Here is a 16,531-nt window from a genome sequence, read left to right as displayed (position 1 = left end):
TCCTCTGACTTAAAGGTGGGTATGAATCCTTGTGAGGCTTGCTGAAATACACGTTCTCAGTCAGGAGGTGGGTTGTGGGGCCACAGATTAATTCTGCATCTCTAACAAGTTCCAGGCGATGCTGATCCTACCGGTCCAGGAACTCCATTTTATTGCAAAGGGCTAGACTGGCTAATGCAAGCATAGGCTGCTTTCCTAGGAGCACCATGTCCAGACCAAAGGAGCTTCTCGTCTCAGTTCTTTTCATGATTTGTGATGCCGTTTGAAGACAAGTAGTGAAGACAATAATCATGCCGTGTCATATGAAGTTCGGTAAGCGCACTGGTTAGCTTTACTTGCAGAAGGTGACACATAAGGGAAATCAGTAAGTTGTTTTCCAGCACTTGAAACAACTTTTAGTTGTTTCACAGGTCAGAACCTGGACTGATGCACGGGAGTTCTAGGGAGGCAGATTTGCTGTTTGAACTGCTCAGTAAACAAAAAGTAAATTTAATGGCTTTTTTTTTTTTTTTTTTTTCCCATGGAGGTGGGGGTTTCTGAAACATCTGACGAGTTTACATCTACAATATCGGGACACTGTCCAGATACCTAACCATAGGTTATACAAGGTTCAACAGCTGCAAATCATCTCGTTGACCAAATGAAGACTTGCAAGATCTTAGAAAAGTAATTTGAATATTCACTTCTCCATCTATTTATTTGAAATTCGTTGAGAAATTACTAGATATGAGTTAGGCTGGTCATTGGGGTCATCGATGGATTTATTTCTATGAGATGAGCGTGAGACAATTGATGGCTGCCTAGTGAAGTTTGAGGACTGGACTAAAAGGTTCAAGCCATCCCTTGTCAAAAGAATTTAAGTATCTTTGGACTAACAGTTGATCAGCTGTAACTATGGGGTGACAAGTTGGCATATTTGTGACTTTATGCACCCATCATCGTACCTGATGGAAGTAGCAAAATAGTCTGGGGATCGAAGATAGAAGGCTTCATGACTTGCTTTGATTCCAGGATTTTGTGGGGCACCTATGGTTTAGGTTTTTTGAATAGATATTGGGCAACACCTTTGATATAGTCCCAGAAAATAAATGGAGCCTGCTTTATAGAAAGAACATAGGCTTTGTTTAGTCATAGGCTAATTTTAAAAGCAGATGCATGTGCATGCGGAACAGTTTGTCTTTCCATGACTGGAAACCAAATATGAACCTCTGGATTTTTTTCAAACATTTTTACATGTCTGTGTGGGACGCCCAGCAATTACTCAATCAAGTCACATTCTCACTTCCTGACTCCATCTCCGGCTGCAAAAATTAAGATGAAAACATTCCAGAAAAGTGATCACTGCAAAGTATTTAAGTATCTTTGGGTAAAAAATAGTTTAAAAACAAATTGGTATGATTTATTACTGAGCCAGTCAAGACTATAAGACTCATGTCTTTTTAATGATTTGTATGCTTTTATTTCAAAACACTGATACCATGTATTGTCAGACTAGCTAAGCCTTATGTAATACAGTAAGATTTTGACTGAGAGCAAGCCACTCACAGTCCGCTATCAAAATGCATGATAGCGATCAAAATCCTTTGGTTAAATTATTGTGTCTTCCAGAAGAGTTCTAAGGACTCTTCTAAGGAGTGCTAAGGACAGTCCACATAGAATCGATGTAAGCCTTTCACTTTCTACTTTTTGCTTAAAGTCAGTTCTTCTCATAGGGGCAAAGTACAGTAGCCCCTCAGGACAAGGGAACTGATAGACTGGGAAAAGAACACTCAGCTTCTTCCTTGATACTTCTGCTCAAATGCTGGCAAATCAAGTCTTCAGATCACAGCTTTAGGACTGAAAACAAAGCAAATCAAACTCTAGCCAATGAATTAGTCATGTAATTCTTACTCTTCTTGTAATAGATCTCCTTCCTGATATATGTGACAGGTAGCTGTTGATCTATAAATACTTATCTGAAATTAAGAATGCCATTCTGGAAATTTGGAAGATAACCACTGCCATAGGTACCATCTTTAAAAAATTAGCATCTGGATTAGGAGATAGTAATATCAGTCCTTGTTGGAGCTCAATAGAGAACAACAGGAATACATCTTATTTTCCAGATTTTGGAGAAAATTTCTTCTCAAAATGTATCCATTGTTTATTATTATTATTAAATATATAGACATTTTAGCTCTGTAAGAAACTAAGTTATATTGTACAAAAGAGATTTTATATGTATCTATCTGGGGATGTCATTGGAGCTCATTGTATATCATTAAGGAGAGCAGAAACTTAAATAACTGTATTAAAATTGATAAATTTTTTTTGGTAGGATCTCTTGGTTAAAAGATACTCACATAGTATTTAGTAAGCTGTTGTATACTTGATTTATATCAGAGGTGTCAATTAAGGGCTTAATACTAAGCTCTTGTAAAAGAACTAAATTTTGTACTTCTTAGTAAAAATACTTATTAATGGAGTTAAGATCATCATAAGATTTATAATAATTTGATATTTTCCCTAAACGGGAGATTAAAAAGTACTCATGCAAAACTGTTTTAAATTCAGCTTGGAAAATTATCCTACTTTTCCCCTGAGTTTTGTGGAAGAACTTAGCACATGACAAAAGAAAACAGGGCGAAATGTCAGTTTTCTCTACAATGGGCAGACTATCTTATACCACCTAGTACTGAACATCATTAATACATTTATAAATTAAATCTGAAGAAGATTTAATTGCAAAATACAAAAGCTTTCACGGGGTCATACAGTATTTAGTTATTAAGTAGAAAAACGGAAATAGCTTATTTAACAAAGAACAAAGATTTGAAATAGCTTATGTAACAAAGAACAAAGATTTAAGGCGAAATTAAATTATTGCTGGAATTGTAACAAATTTGCCATATTGAAATACTACCTAACATCAGGATAGTAACGTTGAAAGAGAGTCGAATTGCAGACCAAAGTCCAGCCAGCAAAAAGTTCATTTGTTTAACAGCATCTAGTGAGAGACATACTTCATGCTATAAACTTCAGAGGAGGAGAGTTTAAGAATAAAAGAGCAGCTTTATGGTGAGGCTTAGGGTAATTCCCATTCTAATGCCTATTTCTGAAATCCGGATCTGAGCATTGTCAGCAATACGGCTAACTTTGAAGAGTGGTGGTCAGAAGAGGTAGTGTTCTCTTTTCTCTGCTGCGAGTAGAAGGGCAGCGGAAATCGTTTCTGGGGAGATTCAGATGAAACACGGAAACTGAAAAGTAGAGACTGATGCCCTTAGATGAAAGTATAGCCTCAAGGTCTTCACACTGAGTAATGAATAAGATCTGAAACCTATTTTGTCTGTCCCCTTGCCCCACTCCAAGAAGAATAGATACAGGCTGTTGCCAGAGTGAATCTCAGCAAAATACACTGGGAGGAAGCTGAGCAGAATTCTTTCTTCAAAGGTCGCACATTCCAAGTGCTCACAACCTCCTTTCTCCAAAAGAAACAAAACTAAATAGAATATAACATTTAATCCTCAAACTGTGGTCCTGTTTGGGAAATGAGTTTTAGAAAAGTAAAAATGGAATCAAGAATCCACTCTATCACATCAGAGTAAACAGTAGTCTGGACATAGTCTATGCATTATGTAAATGATCAGAAGAAAATTTAAAAGCATGGAAATTATGCATATAAACTTGTGTGTGTGTGTGTTTTTTTTTAAGATTTTATTTATTTATTTGACAGAGAGAGATCACAAGTAGGCAGGGAGGCAGGCAGAGAGAGAGAGAGAGAGGAGGAAGCAGGCTCCCCGCTGAGCAGAGAGCCCGATGCGGGACTCGATCCCAGGACCCTGAGATCATGACCCGAGCCGAAGGCAGCGGCTTAACCCACTGAGCCACCCAGGCGCCCCTAAACTTGTGTTTTAAAAGTAGAGCAAGGAGGGAAGGAAGGAAATGAGAAGAGAAGATAGGGAAGGAAGAAGGAGAGGAAGAAAGGAGCAGAGAAGGTGGGGGAAAGAGAAAGAAGGAACAAAGTTTGGAAAGAATAATAACCTAAAAAATGGATGAAAATTTCCCAAAGTAGTTCATGATATAAAAAAAGTTTATTAAAATATAAATATAAAACATTTTTATTAAATATTTTATATTAATTAAACATTTGTTAAAATAAAACAAATAATATAATTAACACAAATGAGCATGTTTTTTCCATTTAAAATTTAATATTTTTTATTTCTTTTTTTAGATTTAATTTAATTTAATTTTTGTGTGTGTTCCAAAATTCATTGTTTATGAAGAGTTAGGATAAACTGTCAGCTTATTTCTTTTTCATAATAGTGTATTAGCAGATAATGATTGAAATAAAAGCAATGCTTAGTAAATGGTCTTGTGGTTTTAGTCTTTTCAATCACATTTTTCCCCCCACAGCCTTAGCAAGACTCTTTAGAAGAATTTTGTGTTGGGTACGTGGGTGGTTCAGTGCTTAAGCGTCTGCCTTTGGCTCAAGCATGATCCCAGGGTCCTGGGATCAAGTCCTACTTCTGGCGTCCTGATCAGCAGGGAGTCTGCTTCTCGCTCTTCCCCTACCCCTGACTTGAGCTCCCTTTCTTTCTCAAATAAATAAATAAAAACTTTAAAACAAGAAACATTTTGTGTTGATGGAACGTTTTCCAAAGTGTATATTTTCTATTCTTTTTTCATTTTGGGGGGTCCATAGTTTCAAGTAAAGATATATATGATAGTTTTACTAAAACATAGTGTGTATGACCTCTTTAAATGAAATAATATGTATCTATTATTGCCAAATAACGTTGCATACCAAACACTCTGAAAATCACGGTGACTTACGAAAGAATCATTCATGTCTTACCCAGGCATTTGGGGGGTTGGCTGGACTCAGCAGGACTCGACTCCATGACACCGATTGGGTTTAAATCTGTACCAGGCACCCTTGGACCAGTGAAGTTTCTGGAGCATAGTCTTCTTGTGGTGATGTCAGAAGTCAAAGAGAAGCAAACCCAGCCATGCCAGCACATCTGAAGCCTTAGCATGTGTCACAGGCACTTTTATCCTGTTGGTTAGAGCAAGACATATGGCAAAGACCAAATTCAAATGGGAAAATATACTCCTAACACCATTAAGCCAAGGTGAAGGTGTCAATATTGAATGTGACTGCAAGGGATGGAACTGAGTCCATGTGTATCACACCGCCATTCATTTATCTGCAAACCTATATGCTTAGTTAGAAATAGCTTGCACTAGGGTGATAAAATTGTAGATGTCTGTTTTTTTTTTTTTTTAATTTTTCTGTTCCTTTGCTTTTTAATTATTTCTTGTTTGCTTTCTTTTTGGGAGGTTATTTCTAAAATGCTGCAGTAAATGCATCTGAACTTTTTAAAGATTTATTTGAGAGAGGGAGAGAGAGCTTGGAAGGAGCAGAGGCAGAGGGGGAGGGAGAGAAAGAATTCTAAGCAGACCCCCCACCTGAGTGCAGAGCCTGACCTGGGGGCTTCATCTCATGACCCTGAGATCATGACCTGAGCAGAAATCAAGAGTCAACACAGAACCGACTGAGCCACCGAGGTGCCCCAGCATCTATAAGTAAAACAAAACAAAACAAAACAAAACAAAATAGTTTTATTGAGATGTAATTCAGATGACAAATAAAAAAAAAAACCCTACTTTTCAAAACATAGAATTCAGTGATTTTTAGATAATCCCACAACTATCACCGCTGTCTAATTTCAGAATCTTTTTATCACTCCTAAAAGAAACCCGGAGTCCATTTGTAGTCACTGCCAGTTTATCCCCCTCTTCCAGCCCCTGACAAATACAAATACACTATCCTTCTGGAAGGATTTTCTATCCTGAATGTTTCATATAAATGGAATTATATACTATGTAGTCTTTTGTGAACCGCTTCCTTTACTTAGCATTGTTTTCCAGGGTTCACCCATACTATAACAAGTGTCAGTACTTTATTCCATTTTATTGCCTAATACTATTCAATTGTGTGAATATAGCACACATCTTAGTTGGTGATTTCTATTTTTTGACTATTTTGAAAAATATTCTTATGTCCTTTTGTGTGCAGGATTTTCAGTTTTCTTGAGTATATGCCTACGAGTAAAATACTGATTCCTGTGTTAATTCTATGTTTACCCCTTTAAAGACCTGTATAACTGTTTTCCTGCATGGCAAGTTTCTAATTTTTCTACATTTTCACCAACATTGATTATTGGTATCTTTTTCATTCTAGATGTCCTGGTAGCTGTATTTCATTGTGGTTTTGATTTGCATTTTCCCTAATGACGAATGACCTTGGCTATCTTTTTATGTGTTTATTGGTGATTTGTATGCTTTTCTTTTCTTTCTTATATTTTTAGGAATGTGTATTCAAGTCCTTTGGTCATTTTTCCATTGAATTTTCTTTTTATTGTTGTTGTAAGAGTTTGTTTGCATAATCTAGAGAAGGACTCTAGCTAAATATATGAATTGCAAACATTTTCTCTTAATATGCAGGTAATCTTTTATTTTTATTGTGTCCTTTGAAGCACAAAAGTTTTAATTTTGATGATGTTCACTTCATTTTTTTTTCTTTTTTGGCTTGTGCTTTTGGAGTCATATCTGAGAAAAGACTGCCTAAACTAAAGCCATCAAAATATTTTTCTTTATATCTGAGTTTCATAGTTTTGTCTCTGACATTTAGATCTTTGATTCATTGAGCTAACTTTTTGTATATGGTGTGAGATACCAAATTCATTATTTTACATGTGGATCTCCAGTTGTCCTGGCACATTTGTTGAAAATACTCTTTCACCATTGCATTCTCTTGACATCCTTGTCAAAATCAATTAACTACTAATGTGAAGGTTTGTTTCTTGATTCTCAATTCCATTCCATTGCTCCGTAAATCTAAACTTAACTACATTTACCACAGCATTCCTATAGCTTTGCAGTAAATTTTGAAATCAGGAAGTGTGAGTCCTCCAACTATGTCGTTTTTCCAGATTTTTTCACTATTTTGAGTGCCTTGAGCTTCCAAAATGAATTTTAGGATCTGATTTCTAATTTCTGTAAAAAAGGTGGTTGGGATTGCATATGTAAATTTAAAAAAATGATAGTTATTAATCTTAAAATAAACTTCCTGCCAAAGTACTAGATCTCTTACTTAAACTAACCTAGATGTATAGTGAGTAAGACTCACTGTAAGGGACTTGGCAGTTTTGAAAGAAATTGGATTTGGGGTAGGTGGCTGTGCCAATTGCTTTCTGAGGTAGAGTACAAAAGCATGTAATTAACCTTTTGACAGAGAGGAGAGGGAGTTATTGAAATAGGTAAGTGCAGGAACAGTATTTCAAAAAGAGAACACAGCCTGTGCTAGCAAATGCAGAGATATTGGCATTTACGGGAAACTGTGAGTATTCGCTAGAATTGTACATGGGGTTTGATGATGCAAAATGAGTCAAAGGAGGTAAATGAGGTAGACTATGAATCATCAATTGCTGATGTCTGTATTTCACATCCTAAAGACTTTTAAATTCTGACTCACAAAAATTAATCATACTATAGGATGTCTCCAAAATATGAATAATACATAAATGAATTATTAAATGTCCTTAACTTAAATAGAAGTGATAACTGAGATACGGTTGGTAGAAAACTCATTAACTGGAAAACCAAACATGTAGTTTCAAGGAAAATCATTATGTCACTTCAAGAGATAAAGGATGTTCTTGTCTGCATGCTGTAATCATGGGGACAAGTGCCCCAACAAAACCAGTAGACTGGATTGATTACAATAAAATATACCAAACTCCTATGTACTAATTCTTTCATCTGTAAGCCATATTTAGAATCTTGAGGGTCTCCATATCATATTCGCTGCTATATCTAAAAACATAAAAAAAGAAAAAAAATCATTTGTTCATTAGACCAGGTGTCTGAGAAACCAAGAGGAGGGCGGGTTAATTATAGTCAATAGGATAATATGTATAATTGCAATATTCCTGGAGCATAGGGGAAATGGCTTAATTCCAGTGGGAGTCAAGGAAAAAAAGCTTTGTTGAGGAGTGGCATTTGAGCTGAGATTTGAGAAGAAGCTAACAAGACAGGCAAGTACAGGAACAATGAAAAAGCACAGTGTGAGCCTGCACTGAGATGCGGGCAAGTATTGATACTGTCATGAAACTGTTAGGTGTATTCATTCACTGGAGCTGTATGTTAGGCTTGATGGTGCAAAATGAGTAGAAACAATGAGATTATAATAAACTCTGAGTGCCATGCAAAGAATTACAATTTAATCTCACAGAGTTCAATTGTAAATTTCCGCCCCAGTGATATAATCAGATTTGTTGGAAAGTGCCCCCCCCAATTCGTGGTGTGAAGGGGGGATCAGAAGGGAGTGAGACCAGGGACCAGACAACTGGAGAAAGGAGAGTGAGCAGCAGAATGGCACTGAGCCACGCAGCTCTAGATCAGGGCAGACGCGGCAGAAATGGAAACAGAGCTGTGGAGACACAAAGCAGATTTTTGGAAAGGTAAAGCCAGTGGGACTTGATTGATTACGTATGAAGCATGAAGGAAAAATAAGATGTAATGCAAGAGATTGATTATATTTTCGGGTTTTTTACTTCTTATGAATGTAAAGGATAGTGATTTTTTATAACTTGAAATGCATGTACAATATATAATTAAAATAGATTAAAATGTCAGAATCTTCTTGGAAATAAGGATATTTCATTATATTGAATACATGATGTTAAGTGCAACTTGTATTTTTTGCCTTTCCTTAGACCAAATCACAAGCTTAAGTAAATGCCCTGGAGAGAGGGAGGCACTGAGAAGAACAAAATCAAGCCAAGGTATTTTCCCAGTGTAAATTCTCATTCCTTTGCCATTTGCACCTTTCCAAAGTGCATACCCCTACTGCTCGATGAGAAAGGGAACGAGACATAGAAAATGAAAACTAGACATGAAAGCCTGCCTTGTGCCAATTAAGGTTTGGTCTTTATTTCAAAAACCACAGGGTGGCAAAACAGTCCATCGCAAGGGACAAAGGGCACAAATCAAAGATATCACATAGAACACAGTGGTGGTCAATATGGACAATATTTTTTGGGGATTCTGAAAACTACGGTCACCTGTGCCATTAAAACCTGGGCTGGACTTTTTTTTTTTTTTATTTCAAGTCAAATATACAAGGTCTACGTGTGAATAAGCATGAAGCCGTGAGCCCTCACCCTCTTCCTGCTCACTGGCGCCAGCATGTGGGGCTACCTTCACAAAGCAATTTGTTTTGGCTTTTCGCATCTTAAGTAAGCAAAAAATAAATACTCAAAAAGAAGAAGGAAAGGGGTTCCGTTCAGTGGCTGGAGGCGCTGCATCACGCAGTTACACGGGTCATTTACAGCCAGATTTAGTAGAGTCTCTGCTATGCTAATGCGAGTTGTAAACCACCAAGAGGGAGACACCCTGCGCTGGGTTTTCAGCGGAGCTCAATGAAGCTACGTCCAGTACGCCTCTCCGGGGCTGGGACAGAACCATGCAAAGGTGAGTCAGTAAGACGGCATGTGTATACGTATTTATTTGTTCCCCAGGTGGCTGGGCATAGGGTAGGACGGCTGGGTGGGAAAATGCCCAGAAAGGGGACTGCCCAGACCTAGAGGAGGAGTCTGAAGACAGCAGGGCCCTGGGCGCCAGCCTTCTGGGCCAGGCAGAAAGGCAGAGGTTAACACACAAGCCTGGAATGGAAATACGCCCTGAAGGTGAGCAGCCACACCCTTGAAGCGGGCTGTGGAGGTACCTTTAGTCTGTGTGTCCCATCCATTCATGCTCATCCCACTTAATATCGACCACTGAAAATGAAGATGGGGGGAAGTTACAAGATTTTTGTTTGTTTGTTTCAAACTGCCGTATAATCGATTGCTAAGCATTTCATAAAATCACATGAAACTTGCAAGTCAGGTGCAATTTAATTTACCAGATACCAGTGAGAAAAAGAAAACCGCTCCGAAACACCGGAGACAAGAGACAGGGAAACTTGGGCGCTTTTCTACCTGTCTTTTGAACTGACACAGACCCTTGCATGATGGAAATCACGGTTAACATGAAACTCGATCTCTTTCCTTGGAGCTCAAGAGACAAATCTTGGGTGCTCATGCCTGTGCATGCGCACACATACACACACGCTCTGTTTCTCCCCAAAATAGCCACATTTTCTTTTTTTATTTGGTGATTCAATACATTTTTAATTCAAATAGTCACTGCATAACCTAGGCACAATATTAAGCATTGTACAAGCGAAGTATTTTACTGATTTTCATTTCAGTTGCCAGAGAGTACAATAAGTGAATGGGTTAAAGGATATACTTCTGTACATAAAAATATCCATGGATTTATACAAGGGTATGGAACAGAGTTTAAAGATAATAAAACCAGACCATCACAATAAATAGGATGTGTTCCTACAGGACAGCAGGGTATGCTTTATCAGTGAGCTGTCCAGTCTCTTTTCAAGGTGCTTTTTTTCTTCTGAGCTAGGCTCACACTTCCCAAAGGAAGGGCTAGGGTTTACTCACGATTGTATCTGAATGCCTATGTTTGTATGTTGCTTTTTATTTGCATTTCCAATAGCAGGGGTAGAAGATATGATCATTTATTTTCAAAAAGTCTTTGTGACTTATCGAATTCTATTGATTTCCCACTTCAGTATTTTAAAATGCAGATTAATCTAAGCTCTAGCACCGTATGAGAATGAAATACATGTATTTTTGTCAGAGCAACAATATTTTATATCATCTTTGCTCCTCTGGCTATAACAATTCTGTTTAGAAAAATTTACCACGCTAAAAATAGTTGATCTAGGTTGTCATAAAAAAGAATATTAAATACCTTTGGTAAAAATAGATATATTTAACAAGATTAGAAAAGCAAACAGTTATAATGTCAAAAGGAGAATATAAAAATGTACACAATAAAACAAATAAACCAACTTATAGATAAAGTGAAGATAAGGCCACTCTTCTTTTCAGGTTTGTCTCTTCCAAACCATGAATGTAGTTCTCTTCTTCTAAATGGTAGCAATTTTAGTAAGAAATATGGAAAATCCAGTCTTTCCTATCAGCATGACACAAGTTTGATTCATAGCAACAGAGTTCTTTTTTAAGAACCACGTTTGTAGAACATAGAGCACTCTGGTTTATATATGTGGATCTAAGGAAACAATTCCAGGTTTCTGCGATTTGAGGCCCAGAACACGGAGCTTGAGAGTTAAGCAAGGCAACAGAATCAGCCACTCTTGTGTGCACAGTTCTTTCCTGTACTGACATTAGCCTAAGCCATGGGGAGACAGCTGATAAACAACACAGCTAGCTGAGTAAGGACATGGCAACTTTATAACTAGCTAGTGATGGACAACATTTCATTTTGTTTCTGCGACCAAAGACCTTTTCTCCTGTCTTTCGGGCCTCCTCTCAACAGAACTGTTGCACAACTTCCAATTTCGTTTGGTGTCTCCTCTTTTGGAACACTCCGTAAATCCTGAAGATGAAAGGTCCCTGAAGCAAACAACTGAGATTATGGTTGGGAGATAATGCACAAGTTCTAGAACAGATGAGCCACGGAGCTGCACTGCTCTGGGAGAGGCTGCACCGGCGGATGCGGTTATCCTCCTGTGTGCCCTCTGCACACACAGTCACACTCCTCGTGGTGCTCCAGGGCCACGTCTGTGAGAGATTTATGCAATCCCCGCACACCGCTCTTTGGTCTCAACTGAAGGACCTGAAAGGGAACAACAGAGAAGCCATCTATAAAATCAGCCAACGTCTGTGACTTCGGATTTCATGGGCAAGTAACATTTCAGGAAAGCATCTTGGGACCCAACGAGGACTTGGACAAAATTTTGAATTTCCTAGTGAAGGCATCATGAACACGCTCCCCGACCCCTCAGAGAGATCCTAAATGATCAGCATGCTTTTAAAAAAGAAAGGCCCTTTTAATACCAGCCACTCGGAAGGACAGAGAACAGTCCTTAGGTTCAAAGTCTTACTGTGTGCTCTTTAGTTTACTCCCCAGACAATATTGCAGAGAATGTCACCTTGATTAAGTATTCGAAAACCACGACTGCCCAGTCTTTTTCCTGCTTGTTGGTTTCTTTCACTCATTCCTTTTTTCACACATGTAACAAATATTTATATTCCAAGCAATACAAATACTACCATACCACGGAAGGAAACACGATCAGCTACAGCTGAGTTTGCTCCATTATACCACTCATTAATTTTCTTGGCTACACTTCAAGTCCTCTATAAACTTGATGCGACGGATTAGATGTACTTCATAGACATCAGCCTCCGTCCCAGCTAACTATGGGCAGCTGGATCCTACTGCCCACTGTAGGGAAGGCTGAGCTTTAATAACAATGATGCCTCTATTAAATGAAGTTAATGTGCAGTCTGGCTTTTTAATAAAAACATAAAGTAGACTCCGATACTAAAGATATTTCTTTTTAACACTGTGGCAGGAGGACACATATACGGATTCTATAAAAGATTATCTGAAGTATTTGCTAAGAGCTACCTATTCAATATGTGTTTGTGCTTCTTAGAATAGAAACAATAACATTTCGGGAATTGTGTTTGTTCAGATTATGAACGAAGACCAGAGCACATAATAGTACGAGGTGGTCTAATTGCTCTGCTCTCTGGGCAAGACAAAGATAACTTCATAGAGCACCTTCTAAAGGATACCCTTCTCGGAAATATTCGTTAATCCACAAGTCAAGTCTTATGACTGTTCCATTTGAAGATTTAAAAGAGAAAAGTAGAGAATGTATACCGCATTTAGAGTATGTGGTCATATCAAAGGTTAATCAGCTAACATTTTTTGAATGCTTACTGGGTACCAGGCACTGTAATAATGTTTTTACATACTTTAACTCACAAGAATTCTGTGAAGTAATTTAGAATTATTACTCCTATTTTACACATGAGTGAACAGAAGCTTTAGAGAGAATAGGGGCATAACCAGTATTTGCACTTGGGCCAAAGATGAATTATTAAAGTTACAGTGATAGATAATAACTTTATAAAAACTCAGACTATATTATTAGCCATATGTTCTACTTCTTTAGTAACTTTCTTCCTAGAGAGCTAAACTGCAAAGTCTTGGGCTAACCATGAGAAACAGGAAACTTTTAAAGCAGATTTTCTGTTACACTCACAATTCTAGAACAAAAATTACTAAGACTGTATTATCTTAGGATGAAACTATGAATCCCATCTTAGGTGTCAGTACCTGACTTACTGTTTTGAACAACTTGAGGTGGCATCAAAACTAACTAGTCTTTAGATACTGGTGTTATCCCTTTTCAAACTTCTGTTAGAAATTGTTTCTGAAATGAGGCTGAGTGCAGAAAAACTGCAATATTGGCCTAGTCAACGGCTTTAATTCCTATCCCCACTTGTATACATTTTCCTAGTTAGTAGGGGAGAAAATGACTATAAAAGGTAAGGGTTAGAGAAGCTACCATATACAGTCCTAACAGGCAGCCATGCCAGGCTATGATTCTACAATTGTCCTCTCCTACAGAAATACTTACGTCAGGATGCAATCACCCAATAAAAGCACCTCAACCCCAGCCTTCATCCACTGATCTTTGTGGAATTTACAAATAGCAGAAGAATCTCAGAATGTTCTAGTGATACTAAATCTTAGATGAGACATTCTAATACATGGGAGGGGGCTTAATTAGGGCTTTCCTTCTTAATTTCTTTCCAAAATTTTGTTTTGATTTGGGAAGAGAAAGACAGATTTGGAAAATGACCAACCGGCCCCAGATCATGTGAAAGTAGACAGTTTTCAGGATATAGTTTATGATTCCATAAAACAAAGAAGCCGGAAGCACATTTCACTCAACTTTGAAAGAGAGTTACAAACTAAAATTACAAACCCATGAAAAAAATAATCCAGGGAAAAACTAAAATCAGGGATGGAAGAGATTAGATAAAGTATAGAAAGAACCATCAAGAAATAGATCAACATGTACCACTGCCTAAACTGCGCAAAGTGCCATTAAATTTGGGGTGTGACAGAACTTTGGGAGGTGGGCCTCACTACTAGAGAAAGGTCACTGAGATATATATTTTTTACCCAAAACAAATCCATGCAAGAAAAGTAAGACAATACGGGGAATGAAGATGAACACGGATTAACAGCTTGAAATGTACCAGACCTGGTTCTGAGTGTTTTGTCAGCTCTCTGAACCCTCACAAAAGGATATGAGGCGGGGGAGGAGTCAAGATGGCGGAGAAGTAGCAGGCTGAGACTGCTTCAGCTAGCCGGAGATCAGCTAGATAGCTTATCTAAAGATTGCAAACACCTGAAAATCCATCGGCAGATCGAAGAGAAGAAGAACAGCAATTCTGGAAACAGAAAAACAACCACTTTCTGAAACGTAGGACCGGCAGAGAAGTGAATCCAAAGCGACGGGAAGATAGACCCCGGGGGGAGGGGCCGGCTCCCGGCAAGCGGCGGAGCAACGGCGCACAAAATCAGGACTTTTAAAAGTCTGTTCCGCTGAGGGACATCGCTCCAGAGGCTAAACCGGGGCTAAGCCCACGCGGGGTCAGCGTGGCCTCTCCTGCAGGGTCACAGAAGGATCGGGGGTGTCTGAGTGTCGCAGAGCTTGCGGGTATTGGAACGGGAAAGCCGGCTACAGAGACAGAGCCGACAGTAAGCTCACAGTTCGGGATGATCTTGAACCGGTCGCAGGCTCGGTGAGCTCGGAGCGCGGCCGGAGGTCAGGCAGATGGGAGTAACTGGGTGCGGTTCTCTGAGCGCGCACTGAAGAGTGCGGCCCTGGGCTCTTGGGTCCTCCAGGCCGGAGACCAGGAGGCCGCCATTTGTATTCCCGTCCTCCGGAACTCTACGGAAAGCGCTCAGGAAACAAAAGCTCCTGAAAGCAAACCCGAGCGGATTACTCACCCCGGCCCCGGGTAAGGGCGGTGTAATTCCGCCTGGGGCAGACACTTGAGAATCACTACAACAGGCCCCTCCCCCAGAAGATCAACAAGAAATCCAGCCGAGACCAAGTTCACCTACCAAGGAGTGCGGTTTCAATACCAAGGAGAGCAGCAGAATTCTAGAGGAGGAGAAAGCAAAGCACGGAACTCATGGCTTTTTCCCTGTGATTTTTTTAAGTCTTGCAGTTAATTTAATTTTTTTCTTTTTCATTATTTGTTTTTTTTTCTCGCCTTCGGGTAAAAATTTTTTTTTAACTGTTACCTTTTTCTTTTTTAACGATTTTTTACTAGTTTATCTAATATATATATTTTTTCTTTTTTATATTTTTCTTAGGTGTTTTCTCTTTTTTTTAATTTTCTTTTTTTTTTTTCTTTCTTCCTTTTTGAACCTCTTTTTATCCCCTTTCTCCCCCATCACGATTTTGGATCTCTTCTAATTTGGTTAAAGCATATTTTCCTGGGGTTGTTGCCACCCTTTTAGTATTTTACTTGCCCCTTCATATACTCTTATCTGGACAAAATGACAAGACGGAAAAATTCAACACAAAAAAAAGAACAAGAGACAGTACCGAAGGCTAGGGAACTAATCAATACAGACATTGGTAATATGTCAGATCAAGAGTTCAGAATGACAATTCTCAAGGTTCTAGCCGGGCTCGAAAAAGGCATGGAAGATATTAGAGAAACCCTCTCGAGAGATATAAAAGCCCTTTCTGGAGAAATAAAAGAACTAAAATCTAACCAAGTAGAAATCAAAAAAGCTATTAATGAGGTGCAATCAAAAATGGAGGCTCTCACTGCTAGGATAAATGAGGCAGAAGAAAGAATTAGTGATATAGAAGACCAAATGACAGAGAATAAAGAAGCTGAGCAAAAGAGGGACAAACAGCTACTGGACCACGAGGGGAGAATTCGAGAGATAAGTGACACCATAAGACGAAACAACATTAGAATAATTGGGATTCCAGAAGAAGAAGAAAGAGAGAGGGGAGCAGAAGGTATACTAGAGAGAATTATTGGGGAGAATTTCCCCAATATGGCAAAGGGAACGAGCATCAAAATTCAGGAGGTTCAGAGAACGCCCCTCAAAATCAATAAGAATAGGTCCACACCCCGTCACCTAACAGTAAAATTTACAAGTCTCAGTGACAAAGAGAAAATCCTGAAAGCAGCCCGGGAAAAGAAGTCTGTAACATACAATGGTAAAAATATTAGATTGGCAGCTGACTTATCCACAGAGACCTGGGAGGCCAGAAAGAGCTGGCATGATATTTTCAGAGCACTAAATGAGAAAAACATGCAGCCCAGAATAGTATATCCAGCTAGGCTATCATTGAAAATAGAAGGAGAGATTAAAAGCTTCCAGGACAAACAACAACTGAAAGAATTTGCAAACACCAAACCAGCTCTACAGGAAATCTTGAACGGGGTCCTCTAAGCAAAGAGAGAGCCTACAAGTGGTAGATCAGAAAGGAACAGAGACCATATACAGTAACAGTCACCTTACAGGCAATACAATGGCCCTAAATTCATATCTCTCA

General features: G+C 38.7%; 1 protein-coding gene across 2 annotated transcripts in view; it reads right to left on the bottom strand.

Moving 5' to 3' along the window:
- Positions 1-9,918: 9,918 nt before the first annotated feature.
- PDGFC (platelet derived growth factor C) overlaps positions 9,919-16,531 on the bottom strand; it is a 206,200-nt gene continuing 199,587 nt past the window's right edge. For both annotated transcript variants that reach the window (XM_059374687.1, XM_059374698.1), the window contains one exon: positions 9,919-11,748. In XM_059374687.1, the coding sequence (XP_059230670.1) occupies positions 11,632-11,748 (117 nt within the window). In that variant the 3' untranslated portion in view covers positions 9,919-11,631. The remainder of the gene's footprint in view (positions 11,749-16,531) is intronic.

The sequence above is a fragment of the Mustela nigripes genome, chromosome 1, assembly GCF_022355385.1.
Source record: "Mustela nigripes isolate SB6536 chromosome 1, MUSNIG.SB6536, whole genome shotgun sequence".
NCBI lineage: Eukaryota > Metazoa > Chordata > Mammalia > Carnivora > Mustelidae > Mustela > Mustela nigripes.
The sequence above is the reverse complement of the archived record's forward strand: the minus strand, read 5'-3'. Positions and strand labels throughout refer to the sequence as shown.